We start from the raw sequence: 20176 nt of genomic DNA, 5'->3' as shown, positions 1-20176 counted from the left end.
AGAGCCACCACACACAGACATGTCAAGGAATTTGGCTACAGTTGTCGTATTCCTCTTGTTAAGCCACTCCTGAACCACAGACAACATCAGAGGCGTCTTACCTGGGCTAAGAAGAACTGGACTGTTGCCCAGTGTTCCAAAGTCCTCTTTTCAGATGAGAGCAAGTTTTGTATTTCATTTGGAAACCAAGGTCCTAGAGTCTGGAGGAAGGGTGGAGAAGCTCATAGCCCAAGTTGCTTGAAGTCCAGTGTTAAGTTTCCACAGTCTGTGATGATTTGGGGTGCAATGTCATCTGCTGGTGTTGGTCCATTGTGTTTTTTGAAAACCAAAGTCACTGCACCCGTTTACCAAGAAATTTTGGAGCACTTCATGCTTCCTTCTGCTGACCAGCTTTTTAAAGATGCTGATTTCATTTTCCAGCAGGATTTGGCACCTGCCCACACTGCCAAAAGCACCAAAAGTTGGTTAAATGACCATGGTGTTGGTGTGCTTGACTGGCCAGCAAACTCACCAGACCAGAACCCCATAGAGAATCTATGGGGTATTGTCAAGAGGAAAATGAGAAACAAGAGACCAAAAAATGCAGATGAGCTGAAGGCCACTGTCAAAGAAACCTGGGCTTCCATACCACCTCAGCAGTGCCACAAACTGATCACCTCCATGCCACGCCGAATTGAGGCAGTAATTAAAGCAAAAGGAGCCCAAACCAAGTATTGAGTACATATACAGTAAATGAACATACTTTCCAGAAGGCCAACAATTCACTAAAAATGTTTTTTTTTATTGGTCTTATGATGTATTCTAATTTTTTGAGATAGTGAATTGGTGGGTTTTTGTTAAATGTGAGCCAAAATCATCACAATTAAAAGAACCAAAGACTTAAACTACTTCAGTCTGTGTGCATTGAATTTATTTAATACACGAGTTTCACAATTTGAGTTGAATTACTGAAATAAATGAATTTTTCCACGACATTCTAATTTATTGAGATGCACCTGTATATAAACCTGATAAAAGCTGCCAAATTAACTACCTGGTCCAAGGGAAATGAACACACTGTAAAGAGGATCACATTGTCATTTAGTTACATTGTCAGCACAAATTGAATCCTTTACAAATGATTTCAGTGATAAAAGTCACTTGATTATTCTGCATCATTTATTTACAATTTTATTATTATTACTAAGAGAAGTACAAATCACACTTCAAAACAAATAAAACCTCCCAAAGACTAAAGTTTACTGATCATATTCACTCTTAAATAAAAGCAATATATTATCACGATCTTCAGTCAAAACACAAGAAAATATATAAATACAAATACACACACACACAAAAGAAAAACAAACTGATCAAGCTTCCAAAGCTTAGAAAGCTACACACTCTAAACATAGATCACTGCTGATATGCCGACGATGTCACCAAAGAGTCTCTCTGGTTTACTTTTTCTTTGACTGCCATCTATCTCATGCACAAGCATGTTTTCTAAAATCTGACCTTAAACTTTGTGAGTGTCTTGTTTTCTCTGTGGCTATGCATGTCTTGTGAGGGAAAGGCAGGGTGGAGCATTTGTTCTCTAGTTTAAAGAGTAAAGTCAGTTTATACTGACAACGTCAGAAAGTGCAGAAAGCACAGCATTTAAAATGTAAAGTTGCACAGCTTTACAATATATAATTTAATTTATTTGGAATATCTAAATTTAACTCAAATTCATACCATGATTCAATGGTTAAGTTTGACCTTAAGTATAAGATCGCAGGGAAGACATTCCACCATGAGTGAACAGACCAATTTGAACTGCTTCCTTTTATTATTCTATTCCACATAAACTAGACATAGAACAAAGCTCCTCCCTTAACTAAAAGTGATTGGTTAAGAGGAGAATGGGGCCTCATTGGAGGTGAACCCTGTTCCCAGTACAACCATACACATACCAGCTGTTGTCAAACTCTCAATCGTAGCCTTTACCACTAGCAAGGATCTCCACGTGACAGGAGCAGTTTGCTTTAACTCCCCCTCCCTTAATCTCTTGTCCTTCCCTTCCCCCTGTCCCTGCCCTGTCTTAATGCAGACTACAGCTTGTGGCTAAGAACTCTCTCTGCATTTATTTGATTTTCTGCAGCCACTTAGCCTCAGTCTTGATGTTCAATGCATGTTAAAAAGATGTATTAGACATACAGTTAACATGGTCTACCATCTCACAAATGCCATTTTGCATATAACTAATAACTTAAGGGAAAGCGAAAGCAGATGAGACATCAATTTGGATTAATTACCAAAGCTAAGGGTTTACGATTGGACATTCAGAAATGGGTCTTAAGACCACAGCACAAGAGGCAGTCACAGACATCCATGATCAACTTTTTGCAGTGTAGATCCCGATTATAAAGGACAGTAGGGAGGAGATGTGGACCCACATTTGAGTAATGGCTTCTTTAGAGGACAGAGGATCATGCCAAACACTCAAAAAGTTGCAAACAATCTACACAGAAAGTATGCGGGTCCACATTGTGCAGTTTATCGTGGACAGTCTTCATTCTCCTTTGTAGGCACTGAGTTCATTTGAGGAATTTGACGGTGGCTGTCTGACAATCATGTACATGAAAAGTAGAAAGTGAATACAAAATATAGCTATATCACTTTTGTTGCAAGCCACATAGCTCATTCTTTCTGAAAGAAAAATATTCAAAAACATTTGAAAAGAAAAATGCCAGAAAAGTTCTAAATACAAAGATAGAGACATTTTTGCCATTTGCGACTTCTACAGCTATAGCTTTGGACTGAATCCTACCATTCTAGAAGATGCTCTCCAATGAACAGAGAGTCATAGTATATAAACCAATCACCAGTTTTTGAAAGTCACTGGAGAGAAACCATTAAATTAAAACAGTTGTAACAACGACTTAGTATTGAGAAAAAGGCTATTGGTATCTTGAGAGGTAGTGCGAGTGTTGCATGTGCATGACATGATCAGATAATCATAATTACTGACAGTAAATGTAATTCTTCAGAATACAGTGTAGATTAGTTCACAAAAAATAAATGTCCTTTATCTGATCAAAAGCTACAAAGCGTCCATCACGATTAACTTTTCTTCAATCTCCTCCTTTTAATAGAATTCTGGAGTCTCTATCCAATATAAATAAGCGTCAATAGTAATACTTTGTTTCTGAAGTCCCTGCATATTAATATCTTAGTTTGCTTAAATATGAATGATGGCAGCGTAAGCTTGACCATCTGAAAAGTCTTAAAAATGTGCATTTATCCTACAGTGAGCGTGTGTCAGGCAGTTTCCTTTTTTATATAAATATATCAGTCCTTTGTATAAAAATAGATAAAATAATTGTTTAAAAAAAAAAAACACATTGTATAATTAATTCCCCACAGAAAACATTGGGATGGCTGTCTGAAAGAGGACCCTGTTGGGCAAGCATTTCAGGAGCGCACCAGGATCTCCATAATGTGGTCCAGGTCATTGAGGTCTGAGAGACAGAGCTGTAGGCTGCTGTTGGAGGTGCAGCTGAAAAGGCTCTTGAGGCCATCGTCCACTCCACCACTTCTCTGTGCAGGAAACGCCAGAACAGAAACATCAGAGTCATACATCGACGTATCGATGTCTTCAAAGATGTCGTCTAGTGGCAAGTCGGTCAAGTAGCTGGTGGAATTTGTCATCTCAAACGAGCCAAAAAGCGAATCTGGCGACCTTGTGTACTCCTCACCTGCGAGGGATGGAAAAAGTGAATCATTTTCGTTACCACCCAACTGGACCTCCTCATCCTCTGCTGTTTTGAAGGTAAATAAAGGGGACAGTGCTCCGGTTAGAGATTGAGGACAGTCTAAGGGCACGGGCGGCAGGTTGGGAAAGTGGCGTGGGGTGGAGGCATGAAGCGAGGGGGCGGGTGGGACTGGTGGCAAACAGGTTTCCCCCTCCTGTCTCATCTCTTGCTGAATCTGGCGGAGGGTGTTGGCCAGAAGGACCGAACGGTGCAGGCTGGGTTCAGCCCGGCACTGGCAGCTTTGTAGCTTGTCCAGACACAAGTCCAGCACCAGCTGCCTCTGTTGAGGATATGGCAAGTCCTGGGCAGTGTCCTCACATGCACTCAGCTTTCGTTTCACCCCTCGGCCCAACATGTACCTATAAATGAGAATGGAAAGGTAAGTACAGAAAAGCAGTACAGAAATATTTTTTTGTAGACCTGCCTAATAAATGTTAGTGAATTTAAATAATACATATATGTGCATGACAAATACTACATTGCAATTATCGGAGCTGTACAGCAGATCTCAAGCCTGCAAGAACATAGAGTGATTTATGTAGAAACACATCTTGCGAATCGCGCCAGCAGAAACACACTGATGTCTCCTACGGTTTCAGTTCAAACAATGCTAGCGAATGCCAAGATGTTGTGTCTCTGAGGCGATTACTGTAAATATTGTATTCCGTGTCTGAGGCGAGTTCTACGTTTACTTTAACAAGTGGTTAAAGAAATAGACATAAAGTGCTACATTTAAATGTGTTATAAAGTTCAGGAAAATCTGCCACAGCGAGTACTATGTTCTCCTCCATGATGTTTTTGACTATGTAAAAGCTACATGCCATTTAATTGGTTGTGAAAAAAATCCCCTCTGATTGGTCAATGGCAAGCGGCAGCCACGGATAGATAAAATATTTTTATCTTGCGCGGTGTGCACCGCAAGCAGTCGTACACAACAAAGCGGCAGGATTCTTGTGAGCGAGCTTGGAAAGCAGCGCCGCTTCGACTGCCGCGTCCGTTTTGCCAACTCTCATTAAAAATGAATAGGGAGCACATGGTGACCGTGTAAAACCGCCTTTAATGTGTACGCAGTCTGAGATACACTGCACAAGTCTCTTTAGCCTACGGACCACTGAGCTGACAACTGAAAATTATCTGGAGAACAACGTATGGGGGAAATTGTACAAAAATACAAAATATGTTAAATACTGAATCAGAGTTGTCGGAACTGGTGTTTTATTAAGACACTGCAAAAATAAGCATTTAATTAGCCTAAAAATTATCTAAAAACCCATTAAAACAAGGTACATTTACTAGAGGAGCTACACTACATAAGATTCAGAGAATGTTGAATATAATCTTAAATACAAGTGTATTTTGTCTTAGTGCACTGGCAGAAGTATAAATTAGTCACTGCAGTAAAACAAAATACACATCTATTTAAGAGGCATTCTGTGTAAACAAATCTAAATATTCTTATGCAGTGTTGCTTCTCTGGTAAATGTAGGCCTATCTTGTTTTAAGGATTTTTCAATATTTTTACAGGAAAACGAGACAAAAATACCCAATGAGAATATTATATTTTGAATAAACTTAATAAAAACCCTATACCTGTAATTCAGTCACGGTCATTTAGAGGTATTTTTAAAAGATGCATTCATCCCATTTTCTTTACTGTTAGTATTATTAGTATTGTTTAACACAACCTCTAAACAAAGAACAAGCTAAATTGTTGATTAAGAGCTGTTGAATAATCGTTGCAATAATCACCTGAATAGTCGACTGGGCTAATCATTCTAAAAATAGTTAGGATAGTTGATAATCCAAATATTCGTAAGTTGCAGCATTTTTATACATTCAAATTTAGCAGAATCCAATAAAATACTATGATTGTCAGCCGTACACATAGAATTTAGCTAAACTTTGTTCTTGACAAGCACTGTCTTTGTACACTTTTTCCTTGAAATTTGACTGTTATCTGATACATTCCTGATATTGTGAAGCTTTAAACTGACACAGCTCTTTCTCCTCCCCCTTGACCGAGGCATCCTGAGAGGTGAATGCATTAGCTGAAGCTCCTCCTGTCTGCGACTGCGGTATGCTTCTTACATCGGAGGAGGATATGCAGCTCAGGAGTGAAACGGTTATTGCTATAGCTAACCAAACCCATCTATCATGTGTTGCCACAAGCCCTGGAGCAGTGCTTACTAGCGTTGAATGCTCCATGAGGTCTGATTCTGGGACTGGCATGAACCCTACCTGTGAAACCTAAACAGTAGAAGGGGGCTGAATGGCAAAAGACTATTTTTGTTTATTTCATACCTCAATGTTTGGCTTGTGGATACTCGATATTAATCACGACCATAACTGCTCTGTCACCTAGCTGCCTCACATGTAGAAATCTGGAGTTTGAGTGAAAAGGGCTGTAAAAGTGAGAGACTGTCTATCCACCTCTGTGCTCTCCGTGGTGTAGGCAGCTCCCCTTCCCTCCCCTCCCCCCCATCCATCACTCTGCTGAACACAGGCAGACATCCCCCGCAGGTCCAGTCAGTGACTGCTCTTCTCTATTGCAGGGTTCAGAGGAAGCTGCAGGAGCCAAGAAGAGCCTCATGTTCAGAGGTGAGATGGATGCATTAGATGGCGTGATCTCAATCATACCATGTAGAAAAAATGTACAGTCTGAATCTCTGGATTCTGTAACCAGTTATGAACCGAGTCTTCAAAGCAAGAAGAGATAGTCTATGTTATGGGTGCACAGTTAATCTAATAAATAATTGAGATTACAATTACACCTGCCACAATTAACTAATTGTGAAAAGCGTAAATTGCAATATTCAATTTAGGTCTACTTAGTTATATAAAATGTCATTTTTTGCAGTGGCTGAGCATGGTAACCATGAACTGTTTCTCACTTTCTGTGTACAATTTAACTAATTATATATATATATATATATATATATATATATATATATATATATATATATATAAAAATAATCAATAAGTTTCCAGCTTTTTCATGCTGCTAAGTGGATCAAAGTTAGAGTTGATCCTTTAGGCACTGTCATGATTAACTGGTGTTTAAAACAGCAGTAAAGTAATACAGACGTATAGCTCTCAGCATGTTTTTGATATGTAGCCTATAAATAATATGGCATTAAGATGCCCTAACCCAAAACAGAGACTATTTAGCAGAGATGGGCCACTTCTATTAAAATGAATGGGAGAAATTTGAATGCCAGTCAGTCAACGGATTTAGAAAGGAAGTCCTGCCTTACAGGTAAAAGAGCCAATCAACTTTTAGATATCGACATCGCCTGTCAATCAAATCGAAAGCACGCATGCGCATTAGTTATTCAAGCTGGTGCCAGACGGGCTGGTTTGAGTATTTCTGTAACTGCTGATCTCCTGGGATTTACACACACAACAGTCTCTAGAATTTACTCCGAATGGTGCCAAAAACAAAAAACATCCAGTGAGCTTCAGTTCTGTGGACGGAAATGCCTTGATGATGAGAGAGGTAAACAGAGAATGGCCAGACTGGTTCGAACCGACAAAGTCTACGGTAACTCAGATAACTGCTCTGTACAATTGTGGTGAGAAGAATAGCATCTCAGGTTGGAGCAGTTTTGGTGGCATGAGGGGGACCTACACAATATTAGGCAGGTGGTTTTAATGTTGTGGCTGATTGGTGTATGTCAAGGGGAAAAAATAACAATTATGATTTCTTAAACTATTTAGAATACCCAACAATTTAGAATTATACACACAACTAACACCATTTGATGGCATTTAATGTCATCACACCTCTGATGTTCGATTAAACACTTTCAATGTCAGAAGACTTAACGCACCATTAAAGAACATTTATTGTTTGTATTTCGAGATAAGTGACATCATTTTTAAGTCAATAGTAAAATCATGTTTCTCCAAAAAATGACATCAAATGATGGAGCCTGTCACAATTTGTGCATATGTAGCTGTAACTGGCACTGTCCAGTGCTTTCACGCGGTGTGTGCATGTACTATGGATAATATTGAGACAAAATGCCAGCAAGCACATTTTTCAAAATAAATGTTCCATGTTTAATTAACTAAATTTGAAATTAATACGAAAATGAATTACTGTAAAAAATATATTTTACAACAGATTATTTTAGGATATCCCACAATATGGTGAAATTAACTTTACATTTATATGCTTTTTACAAAAAAATACTTTGAAGTGAAGATGAATTTTAATATCTGCTACATAGCTAATGACAAAACTGTACATATTAAATGCAGTCTATATGCAATTTGGAACAAAAGAAAACTATGTTTCTGATATCTGGAAAGATGCTCCTTTTTTCCCCCAATAAACATTATTTTATTTTATTTGGAAGGTGGGGGTTCCAATATTCTGTGCGATCTAATGATGTCAAAGGATTATCTTATCGCATTTTTCCTACACATCATGCAGCCCTAGTCTTAACGTTAGCCTGTGTGCACGCACGCACGGTCTGCAACTCTCAAGTGTGTCACTCAGGGGCTAGTGGTTATATAACCATCCACGCTAGCAGAGCACTCTGGGCTCATTCCTGCTCAGCCCTATAGGTGCCTTTCCCACAAAGCAGTCATAAGGCTTCAAAAGAGACATTTTGTATTCCTGCAGATTTCACAGCTGTATTCCAGCAGGAGCACACAGAACACTTGGAAGAGGGTCTGCAGCCTGTCACTGTCAGCAAGAGTAAGCTATAAATGGAATGTGAGCGAGCAAAGGACCAAGACTATGGAAAAAATTATATAATCAAGAAGAAAAAGAGCATAGGGCCATTCATATTACATATGGCTTGTCTTGCTTATAACATCAAACAAGTGTTCAAAATAATTTGGGTCACAATGATTGAGGCTCACACAAACTTAATGAACCATTAATAAAGAACGCACAAGCTGAACAACTTGGAATTTGAATTGGTCTTTATAAAGTCTCACAGCTTTAAAGCAGGGACTGTGAAACAGCAAGGCATGATTTAAATTGGGCCCCTCTGTTTAGACTGGCCTATTGCCTCTTGCTTGCCATGGCAACAGTGGTGCATGAGAGGCTGGGGCTGAAGTGGCACACAGAGTCTGCAGCTCAAAGACAATAAGCACAACTCCGGAGATGGCCATCAAAGTGGGAGAATACAATGGGATGTGCAGAAATGGTTGCATTGCAGTAGAGTATGCCAAGTTGCATCAGTTTAGGTCTATGCACATACAGGTGCATCTCAATAAATTAGAATGTCGTGGAAAAGTTCATTTATTTCAGTAATTCAACTCAAATTGTGAAACTTGTGTATTAAATAAATTCAATGTACACAGACTGAAGTAGTTTAAGTCTTTGGTTCTTTTAATTGTGATGATTTTGGCTCACATTTAACAAAAACCCACCAATTCACTATCTCAAAATTATAATACATCATAAGACCAATAAAAAAAACATTTTTAGTGAATTGTTGGCCTTCTGGAAAGTATGTTCATTTACTGTATATGTACTCAATACTTGGTAGGGGCTCCTTTTGCTTTAATTACTGCCTCAATTCGGCGTGGCATGGAGGTGATCAGTTTGTGGCACTGCTGAGGTGGTATGGAAGCCCAGGTTTCTTTGACAGTGGCCTTCAGCTCATCTGCATTTTTTGGTCTCTTGTTTCTCATTTTCCTCTTGACAATACCCCATAGATTCTCTATGGGGTTCAGGTCTGGTGAGTTTGCTGGCCAGTCAAGCACACCAACACCATGGTCATTTAACCAACTTTTGGTGCTTTTGGCAGTGTGGGCAGGTGCCAAATCCTGCTGGAAAATGAAATCAGCATCTTTAAAAAGCTGGTCAGCAGAAGGAAGCATGAAGTGCTCCAAAATTTCTTGGTAAACGGGTGCAGTGACTTTGGTTTTCAAAAAACACAATGGACCAACACCAGCAGATGACATTGCACCCCAAATCATCACAGACTGTGGAAACTTAACACTGGACTTCAAGCAACTTGGGCTATGAGCTTCTCCACCCTTCCTCCAGACTCTAAGACCTTGGTTTCCAAATGAAATACAAAACTTGCTCTCATCTGAAAAGAGGACTTAGGACCACTGGGCAACAGTCCAGTTCTTCTTTTCCTTAGCCCAGGTAAGACGCATCTGACGTTGTCTGTGTTTCAGGAGTGACTTAACAAGAGGAATACGACAACTGTAGCCAAATTCCTTGACATGTCTGTGTGTGGTGGCTCGTGATGCCTTGACCCCAGCCTCAGTCCATTCCTTGTGAAGTTCACCCAAATTCTTGAATCGATTTTGCTTGACAATCATAAGGCTGCGGTTCTCTCGGTTGGTTGTGCATCTTTTTCTTCCACACTTTTTCCTTCCACTCAACTTTCTGTTAACATGCTTGGATACAGCACTCTGTGAACAGCCAGCTTCTTTGGTAATGAATGTTTGTGACTTACCCTCCTTGTGAAGGGTGTCAATGATTGTCTTCTGGACAACTGTCAGATCAGCAGTCTTCCCCATGATTGTGTAGCCTAGTGAACCAAACTGAGAGACCATTTTGAAGGCTCAGGAAACCTTTGCAGGTGTTTTGAGTTGATTAGCTGATTGGCATGTCACCACATTCTAATTTTTTGAGATAGTGAATTGGTGGGTTTTTGTTAAATGTGAGCCAAAATCATCACAATTAAAAGAACCAAAGACTTAAACTACTTCAGTCTGTGTGCATTGAATTTATTTAATACACAAGTTTCACAATTTGAGTTGAATTACTGAAATAAATGAACTTTTCCATGACATTCTAATTTATTGAGATGCACCTGTACATGACAGTGACCCATTGAGGAGACCTTTATAAAGACACTTTCAGTGAAGTCCCACCATAGCAATGCAACACCAAGAAAAATATACTCTGACAATTTTTATCTGGTCTTGCTGACCATACTTGGTCCTCACAATCAATATAAATACCATAATCGTAAAATGGGCTTTCATAAATTTTTTAAATAAAATGTTTTCATTAGCCAAACCTTAACTAGTGTACACACAGTAACACTTTGTTATACTTGTACATTGATAATGTCCATTGTCTTTAGTGTCAAGGTATCAGTTGATTCTGCATATTGAAACTAGCATATAAGTGACTGATCATCAGAGGAGAGTAATAGGGCCCTATGATTTCAGCGACGCGGACAGGATTACAGAATCCAGTCATTAAAATGGAATTGACTAAAAAACGGAAATGTTACGGAATTCAACATAGGCCTATTGAGGATAAATGTTTATGTTTAAATGGACAATTAATCATATTAAAATCACAGTAAGTCCTAGTGTGATTATTAAAGCGCAAAAGGCTGCGATTTAAAGACTACATCCAGACTATTTATTTATATACTGTAATTAAAACACAGCTGTTTGCAGTTTAATAAGTAGGCTACATTAGGCCGTAAAGCGAACTGCTAAATGGAGGTGAACTACCATAAAATACACACACAAAACTATATATATATAAAAAAAAAAGTGTGGTTTAAATGGAGGAATGATATTGAAGATATTAAGGCTGCACAATTAATCAAAATAATATTGAATCCGCAATATATGATTTTGTGCGATTATTAAACCTCAAAGGGCTGTGATTTACTTAGATGAATAAATAGTCATCTAATGTTGCTCTGTCCTGTCTGTATTGTGTTAGTGCATTATTACAGTGTTTTCAGAGCAGTTCTGTTCTCAACAACTCTGTTTCATGCTGAGCACTTTAATTTTAAAGCACTCTAGATTCACTTTAATTTCACTTTTGCTTAATTCCAAATATGTCTGGCCAGTACAAGTTATACAATTAATACACGCCATGGCACCGGGTATTTGTGGACAGAGGAGGAGATATTAAAATGAGGAGCATGTTATACAGCTGTTTTGAATTCAGCTACAAACAGAAACTCTTCATGCAGATGTCACCAAAATAAAAGCTTGACGGTTTAAAACTCCTTGGTTTAACTGAACCGCACAGCAATGTCCTTGTAAAAACTTTTATTAGATTTTTAGAAGATTTTATTACAGAAATATATGACTATTGTATAATAATATAAATAATAAAAATAGTATTATACACTCACCAAGCCCTTTATTAAGAACACTGTGGCCCTAATAAAGTTCCCGACGTGGTCCTCTGCTGTTGTAGCCCATCCTACTCAAGGTTCAATAAGTTGTGCATTCTGAGATGCTATTCTGTTTACTACAATTATTCAGAGGGGTTATCTGAGTTACCATATACTTTGTCAGCTCGAACCAGTCTGGCCATTCTCTGTTGACCTCTCTCATCAACAAGGCGTTTTCATCCGCAGAACTGCCGCTCACTGGATGGTTTATGTTTTTGGCACCATTCCAAGTAAACTCTAGAGACTGTTGTGCCTGAGAATTCTAGGAGATCAGCAGTTATAGAAATACTCAAACCAGCCTGTCTAACAATCATGCCATGGGCAAAATCACTGAGATCACATTTTTTCCTCATTCTGATTGTTGATGTGTACATTAACTGAAGCTCCTGACCCGTATCAGCATGTTTTTATACATCGTACTGCTGCCACATGATTGGCTGATTAGATAATCTCATGGATAAGTAGGTGCACATGTGTTCCTTATAAAGTGCTCAATGAGTGTAATATTACAGTAGTATAATATTCAAGTTGACAGGTTTCCAAAAATAATGATGATGAATAGTGTACCGAGATCACAAAGTGGACAAAAACAGGTTTTTTTTTTCTTCTAGTTTCACCGTTTTGCTTATTTATTTGTTTGTTTGTTTGCAACTAAAGTAAAAATAAAAAAAACAAAAAATGCCCAAGCTTAGTTCTTTTGAAGAGGGCTCAAGTGTGAATCCTCAAAGAGTAGACTTTTTACTGGCGGTAGAACATTGGCAAAACATTAGTGCCCGACAAATGTCGGCCAGCCGATATTATCGGCCGATATTAGACTTTCACAATATATCGGTATCGGCATATATTTTACTGATATGCGCTGATATGAAAACTTTTTTTCAGAACACATAATGCAGAAAACAATGCTTTAGAATTGGTGTCATAGCATAGTTTGTCCAGCAGAGCGCGCTCCGACTCCATTGTTTACAGAGCTGAACTGACGGTGGCTCTGCAGACAGGGCGGAGTTCAGCGGTGTCATCACGGTAAGTTGTTGACTAGTTTAGTTTGTGAAATACATACTGGAAAGTTAATAAACAATGACCCCATCATTTTCCCTTTTCAATATAACTAATATAAAACCTCCTCCCTGACAACCATGTCACTCATGTCTGTTTGCTGTTAGCCAGCTATAGTTTGTCAGTGCAGTAAGTAATGTAGCAGATTGAAAGGTAAGAGAGCATCTTTTTACAGCTCAGCTGACAATGGTGTGATGGTGGATTGTGTCTGATGAGTGTTGATTTCATGCTGTTGTTTTCCAAATGAAAAACGCATTAAATTAAAAAAATTAATTAAACGAAAAAAAGAAAAAAAAAAATTTAGACCTATATATGCCTTTTCTTTACACAAACTTAAATTAGCCGTACCCTGTTCTGTACATGTAAAAAGATGGCTGAATGACATTCTCAGGATGTTCTACACTTTTTTCAAGACAATAAACTATCAGAACTATTTGTCCAATGCTGAGATCACTTTCAGAAAACTAGCTTTTGAACATTGAAAACTTTTAAATATTTTAAATCTAACCCCCTTTACCTCAGATCGCATATGCTGAGCTTCTTCAGAAAATGTAAATTGCATTATGATGCTAAAATTAATTTTAGATGATAATCAAGTTCAGTTGGTCGATAAAAGTTTCTGGACAAATATGTGGGACATAATGCAGTTGTGATGGCAATGCTTTAGATTAGATGACTGTTCAAAATAGCCTATTGAATATCAGGAATGTATCATATGTAAACCCTGATATTACACTGCATCAGTTTTTCTTTAATAGCTGTGCACACAGTATATACATATCGATGGATGGTCCTACACTAAGACCGAAAATTTCTCCACTACTTGGTGCAGGTTGCCAGCTTGAACAGGGCCATGACAATTCGCTTTCGGGTCAGAACCGGTGGCAATCTGCGATAGGCGCAACATCAGGACCAATATTACAGTCCTATCAGAAGGGCAACTGCTCCATTTTGATTGCAATTCCTCCTCTTCTGATTGCATTTATTTGTGAAATTAAAATGACAGTAAGCTGGTTAATTTCAATGAATTGTCTCAATACTCTCCCCATTTTCCCAAAACTTCGAAGGAAAAAAATTAGGGACATCTGGGAGGCAAATTAGTGATAAACACACATTTCTGTATGGAAACGGCTTATGGGCAGATTTCTTTTCGATAAACCAAAACTTATGCATCAGTGTTTTTTTTAGGCATGACGTCATCACGCACACCATTTATAAAAGGTCATTTGAATGGAAACAGGCAGAATACGGCAAATTTCTTAAACAAATTTTTACGCATAACAAAATAGCGCGAAAAGTGGATGGAAACTAGGCTATTATTGTCAGCTGAGAGGAAGCTAATGTATTCACCAAACTGTTTTGTTCAGGATTCACAGTTTGGTACCTCTTCAACCGAACATTTCCAGTCGTATCATTTATTAACGTGATATTTAAAAGTCTGGTTTTCCACCGTTGAAGGTTTCCCCTGAACTTGTATAGCAGAATACGGTGTAACACCGCTGCTTATCTGTTTATCCTGACTCTGCAGTATTAATATAGTTAGAATTTGACTGATACTAAACAGTAATACTGATATTTATTTAGCTATTTATTGTATTTTTATTTATTCTTTATTTTAATGGTCAACATTTGACTGATACTAAACAGTAATACTGATGTTTATTTAGCTATTTATTGTATTTTTATTTATTCTTTATTTTAATGGTCACCATTTGACTAATACTAAACAGTAATACTGATGTTTATTTAGCTATTTATTGTATTTTTATTTATTCTTTATTTTAATGGTCACCATTTGACTAATACTAAACAGTAATACTGATGTTTATTTAGCTATTTGTTTTATTTTTATTTATTCTTTATTTTCTCAGTGTTTATTTCTAGAATTTGTTGACAATGTATAATAATAATAATAATAATGTCAAATATTCATTGATAAAAATACCTGTTTAAGAAAGCAGCCTTCTGAGTACCTTTGCATAGTCATATCGGTGAAAAATCCGCGAAAAATCCACATAGAAAAGGTCTGTTTTCATTCCAGCTCAAATTAACTATATCGGCCACCATATCGGCAATTGGTGAATTTTCCCTCTCTAAAATCTGTATTGGTCTCAAAAATCCCATATCAGTCGGGCTCTACAAAACATTACCAAATTTTGGTCAACAGAAATCACTTACTGGTACTAGTTTTTGTTTATCATAATAGCAATTCAAATCATAATCTAAATATTTTTAAAAATAATTGCAATTTGATGTTTGTCCCAATCGTGCAGCCCTAGAAGAAATTATGACGATGAAATAAATTGCTATACAGTAAATAGAAATACTCTACATACTCTATTACAACTATTATTAATAATAACAAGAATAACATATCAATAATAATAATAATAAAATTAAGTAATCTCACAAGCATCATTTTTAAATTATGTTGTAAGGATCTGTATAGAAGCACTTCATTTGATAAAATAATGCAATTTTATGTTGAAAATGTATCATTTCATATCAATTAAAGTTAATTAATTAATTTTATTAGACACCCTTTTTATGATAAAGCTGAATTAAACTTTTATATTTTTAAATTTAAACTGAATTAAAACTGATTTCATAGGTCCTAGTGTTACTGTACTTTATACTGTTGCTCTTATTTCTAACAGCCCAGTGCCACAAAGAGACAGTTTCACAAACAAAGAGATAAGGACTTAATTTCCATCACTGTGGTTAGTATTTAAAGTTAAAATATTAAATAAGACAACCTGAAAGTGACACACACAGCACTAAAATGGTCTTTTAGTCACTCAAACTCTAAGGTTGAGATAAAAGCTCATACACTGGCCTAAGTTATGATATTTCCTGTTTAAAAGCAAACCTAACTGCCGTGGTGGAGCCATCTTTCCATCTCTTTCTCCCTCTCTTCCGGTTTCCCTCCCTTACCCCTCCCCACTGCCCCAAAGGGCACAGTCTGTTCTCATCCTGAGACAAGAGAGAGGACAGGAGGAGTGCTTTTAAAAAAAAAAACAAAGAGCAAGTGAGAAAGAGATCATACATAAGCCAGAGCGAGCAAGAGTTGAAGGAAAGTTTAGTCCATGTGAGAAAGTGGGAGGAGAAAGAGAGATTGAGTTGAGGTGTGCAAGAAAGTGTGCAGGGGATTGTCTGCAAGGAGGGAGGGAGTAGGTGTCAAATGCCATTGACAAGCCGACTAAGTCCTGAATAATGAACCACTGAGTAGAAAGGCCGGATGTCTTAGTTTGGGCAGCTTTGTAACTGGGCGGCTCCAATAGACTGACGAAGTGACTCATGGTGTTAGTCACACTGACAAACGTGAATGCACGCTCATACGCAGCTTGTCTTACCAATAGTGTACATCTTTGAGTCACAGATGAAATGTCACTCTAGTAAGAGATTGAGATCAACTTTAAATTAATCAGAATGCTTGACTATTAATAACATGCATGTTGTTAAAGGAATATTTTGGGTTTAATACACAGCATGTGTGGTATAATGTTGATTACCACAAAAAAATCAATAATTAACAGGAGTCCATTATTGTGTGAGTACATAAAAATAATCAGTGTTCAAAACCCTGTCCTTGTCTTGGCCTGATTAACTACGATAAGCCTAGAATAATAATATATATTTTGAGCTGTAAGGTCAGCTTTGGCATGAAATAACAGGGCTACATTTTCCGGTGAATTTACTGTAATGTGTTTACTAATATTCATGATTTTATAACACTGCTGTCGTTTCGAGGTTCCCTACGTGTGTGTGTCTGCATTGCTGTTTTCTCCTTTCTGTTACCTCAGTCACAGAAATGCTCAAGCTTTTGTCACTTTCCATTGCCCTTTTAGCAGATAGTCTGTTTAAACGCCATTATAGGTAGGCTACATGGTACTAGAAAGAAAGTAGTCTCTCATGATTGGTATACTAATCAAAGTTATTTATAATGAACTGATTTCATAGCACAGTAATGTACATATTAATTTGTTTAGCATCTTGTAACAATCTCTCTATTATGACTTACTGCCAGAGAAATGATTAAGGAAACTGATTATTTTTGTAATAGACCTTTTTCACACTCTGGCCTTTGAAACGTGGAAGTAAACGTTTGCAGGGTAAACTTCGATAGTGGTGAATGGGAGTGAATGGGAGATCACAGCAAATATTTATTTTTTCACCCATTTGCTCCAAAAGAAAAAAATCCACTATTACATTTGAATGACTTTCCAGAAGAGGAAAAAAAATAGGGAGCGGTGGATTAAGACAGTAAAATGGGAGAAGACGCCAAATTTACTGTCACTCTCTCAGCAGCTGTAATAGAAACCCCCTCGCAGCTGTGGTAATTCATTTTTTTAAAACTACTATAACAATAAACATAATGTTATACATTTACACTTAATATTTAAAAAATGTATAATATTAAAAATTGCTAAAGTTACACTGCTAAATAAGGCAGAATCGCGCCATCACAGTTTGTGAAAAAGGTCTATTGTTTCATTGCATATTTTTGCATATGATTTTGAATATGAGTAGATTTCATTACCATCATTATTGAATATTCGTTTTGTATTTTTAGCTTAGTTTTATTGTGTGCAGCAGACATATTATAGTAGTATTACGGTTTATTTGCATTGTCCACTGAGGTTGTAGTACATTGTGATATAATGTAATATTGTAATATTGAAAATAGTACAACACAAACATTAATGTGTGATTGATAAAACACTTGAATATTCATATTCAAATATGTAAATAAGAATGTTGTTTATCTTCGTCAAAGCAAGTAATAGGTCGGTTAAAATGTTTAAACGTATAACATAATATCAATGTGAAAATAGCACATAATGACTCCGACTCTGCAGATGAATGTCTCCGAGGGATGATCACAGACAGTGTCCAGGCTACCTCAAACCATGAGATTCATCCGCGCAGTGAGCGGGGCAGAAACACAACTCGCGCAATAATGTCCCTCCGCAGTCCACAAGGTACTTGCAATTTTAGGTTTCAGCCACAAATATCACTAGAGAGCCCAAAGTTCCGTAGTGCAACTTTATTAAAATAAATAAAATAAAATAAATCGAAGTTACAATAAGGCACTTACAATTGAAGTGAATGGGGCCAATTTTAGGAGGGTTTAAAGACAGAAATGTGAAGCTTGGGAGATTTCATCATGCCAGTTTACATTCTCGTCACTTTCAATGCAAACTATGTAATTCACTTCCGAGGGGTCGCTATAAAAAGAAACTCAAGTTTAGGATTAGACCACTCCAATATTTCAGTATGCCACACATATAATTAATCATTTCGATTCGTGTATCAGGAACACACATTTTATACGAAATATGAAACTTTGGAAAAGCTCGTGAGCAGGGCACTTGTTCTCTCTACACTTTCGTTTCCTTTACATGTCTTGGCTTAGAGAGCAAAGGGGCACTGGAGATGGTAAGAATATACTTTTTAAGTTCTTTAACAAGACTGGATGAAAAGTGTTGGTCACGTTTCGAGTGAACGTTAGTCGGGTCCAAACATCACAGTGTGGCTAAATCGACTCCGTTACGCAACCTCGCACGATCTAAAGAGAGAAATGCGGTATATCAAAGTTTGTCTTCTCGGCCCATATCGAACCAGATATAAAAGTAGAATAAAATTAATTTTAGTTAGGAGTTCTCCTGTTATAACGACACGAAGAAACATCAGGAAGTTCAGGTATCATCAACATGAACTCGGGAGTTCCGTAAAGCAGAACTGAACTGTTGAGCGCTGCACATTTATAATAACAAATTGATACATAAAAGTCCTCCGAGCAGCCTCGTGAAGTGTCAACTTCATCCAGAAATGTATGACTAAAAGTAACGTTACCTTGACGAGGAAAGGGCATCATCTCCTCCACCAGGCTCAACTTCCTTCTCATCCAGTCTACACATAGAGATTGAGGGAATCCCGTCTTTTCTTTTCATGGACGTCTCGAACGATGTGATATCCCTTTGACCCATACCATTATGTTTGACTCAAACAACTATATTACAACCAACTACTCGCAAGACATGAACGCGCGCTGCTAGCCTCCGCGGCTAAACTCTCACGGTGATGCGCAATGAATTAGCCAGTTAGCTCGTTCGTACTTGGCGAAGTCTGTATGAAACTAAGAAATGAATTTGCCCGCGATCCTCGAATGGTCGCTACATTCTCTTGACGGATACAAATCAGACATACGCGTGTTGAAAACGGTCGCTAAACTCCATGTTGAGCTTTTGGTCCAAAGTCGAAACATTATTTTGCGCAAAACTACGCGACCGTTCGAGTCTCTCACACAGGCATGAAAACAGAACTCTCGCTACACTGTAGAAACAACGGGAAAGGAGCTCAGCTGATTGACGTCGTCAGGTGGGATGGCTATGATTGGTCAAATGCGATCTCAGACCCGCCTAGTAACGGCACCCGATTGGTGGAGCCAGTGTTCTGCCCCCTCCCCTTTAGTCTATCGCACTCATCCCTTGACATGCCCACAGACCGAAAACGTGACCATTTGGAGCACTGGCCATAAACGCTGCATAATCGCACAGAAATGGCACGTTTTTAAATTTGCCGTCTTTCAGTTCCTTTCTGTTTGGGCAATAAACCCATGGCTGTTTTAAGAAAACTAAAATGCTTACAGAATACTATCATAGATGAACCATGTTTATGGTAAAAAAAAAAAAAAAAAAATTGTAAGGTTGCTTTGTAAAGCTGCTTTTTTAGTAGATTCTGTTAGGTTAAGGAAATAAAACCTCCTCAGAACTACGTGGGTTGGACTGCAAAACACTTTCTGTCACGCAACCTAATAATATCTGGTAGTTGGAGCAGAGGGATTTAAACGTTGACGCTCATTGAGCCACATCTGCTGACGTCACTTCTGCAAGTGTTCGCTGTGCAAAATCGAATCCTTGACGTAGAGTTTACGCTCTGCAGCGTTTTGTGGCTGTTATTATATGTTTTGTGTTTTATTGGCGTTATTAATACAAAATGTATTGTCTCATTGATTTGTAGACAAGCCGAATTCTTCCTTCATTACACGAAACTATTAAAATATGTTGATAGGAGTTGAAGGGTAAATTGCACTTTAAAGAAATAGTTTCTTATCATTCTCTTATCATTTACTCACCCTCATGCCATCCCAGATGTTTATGACTTTTTCCTCTTCTGTTGAACACAAACGAAGATTTTTAGAAGAATATTTGA

The 20176-nt window shown here is 37.7% G+C and overlaps 1 protein-coding gene across 1 annotated transcript; it reads right to left on the bottom strand.

Annotated features, from left to right (window-relative positions):
- Window positions 1-1144: 1144 nt before the first annotated feature.
- On the bottom strand, window positions 1145-19287 carry LOC127410098 (cell division cycle-associated protein 4-like). Its single transcript, XM_051645161.1, has 2 exons — window positions 18818-19287; window positions 1145-4135 (listed from the first exon to the last, which is right to left on the bottom strand). The coding sequence occupies exons 1-2, from the start codon at window positions 18949-18951 to the stop codon at window positions 3436-3438; spliced, it is 834 nt and encodes a 277-aa protein (XP_051501121.1). The 5' UTR covers window positions 18952-19287; the 3' UTR covers window positions 1145-3435.
- Between the last annotated feature and the right edge of the window lie 889 nt (window positions 19288-20176).

Source organism: Myxocyprinus asiaticus, chromosome 19, assembly GCF_019703515.2.
Source record: "Myxocyprinus asiaticus isolate MX2 ecotype Aquarium Trade chromosome 19, UBuf_Myxa_2, whole genome shotgun sequence".
NCBI lineage: Eukaryota > Metazoa > Chordata > Actinopteri > Cypriniformes > Catostomidae > Myxocyprinus > Myxocyprinus asiaticus.
This window is presented reverse-complemented; position numbering and strand designations above follow the sequence as displayed.

Excerpts from the sequence above, each read along its gene's own strand:
- LOC127410098 (XM_051645161.1), bottom strand. The coding sequence starts at position 18,951 with ATGGGTCAAAGGGATATCACATCGTTCGAGACGTCCATGAAAAGAAAA. Across the intron at positions 4,136-18,817 it reads GATGCCCTTTCCTCGTCAAG|GTACATGTTGGGCCGAGGGG; the intron begins GTAACGTTACTT and ends TCTCATTTATAG.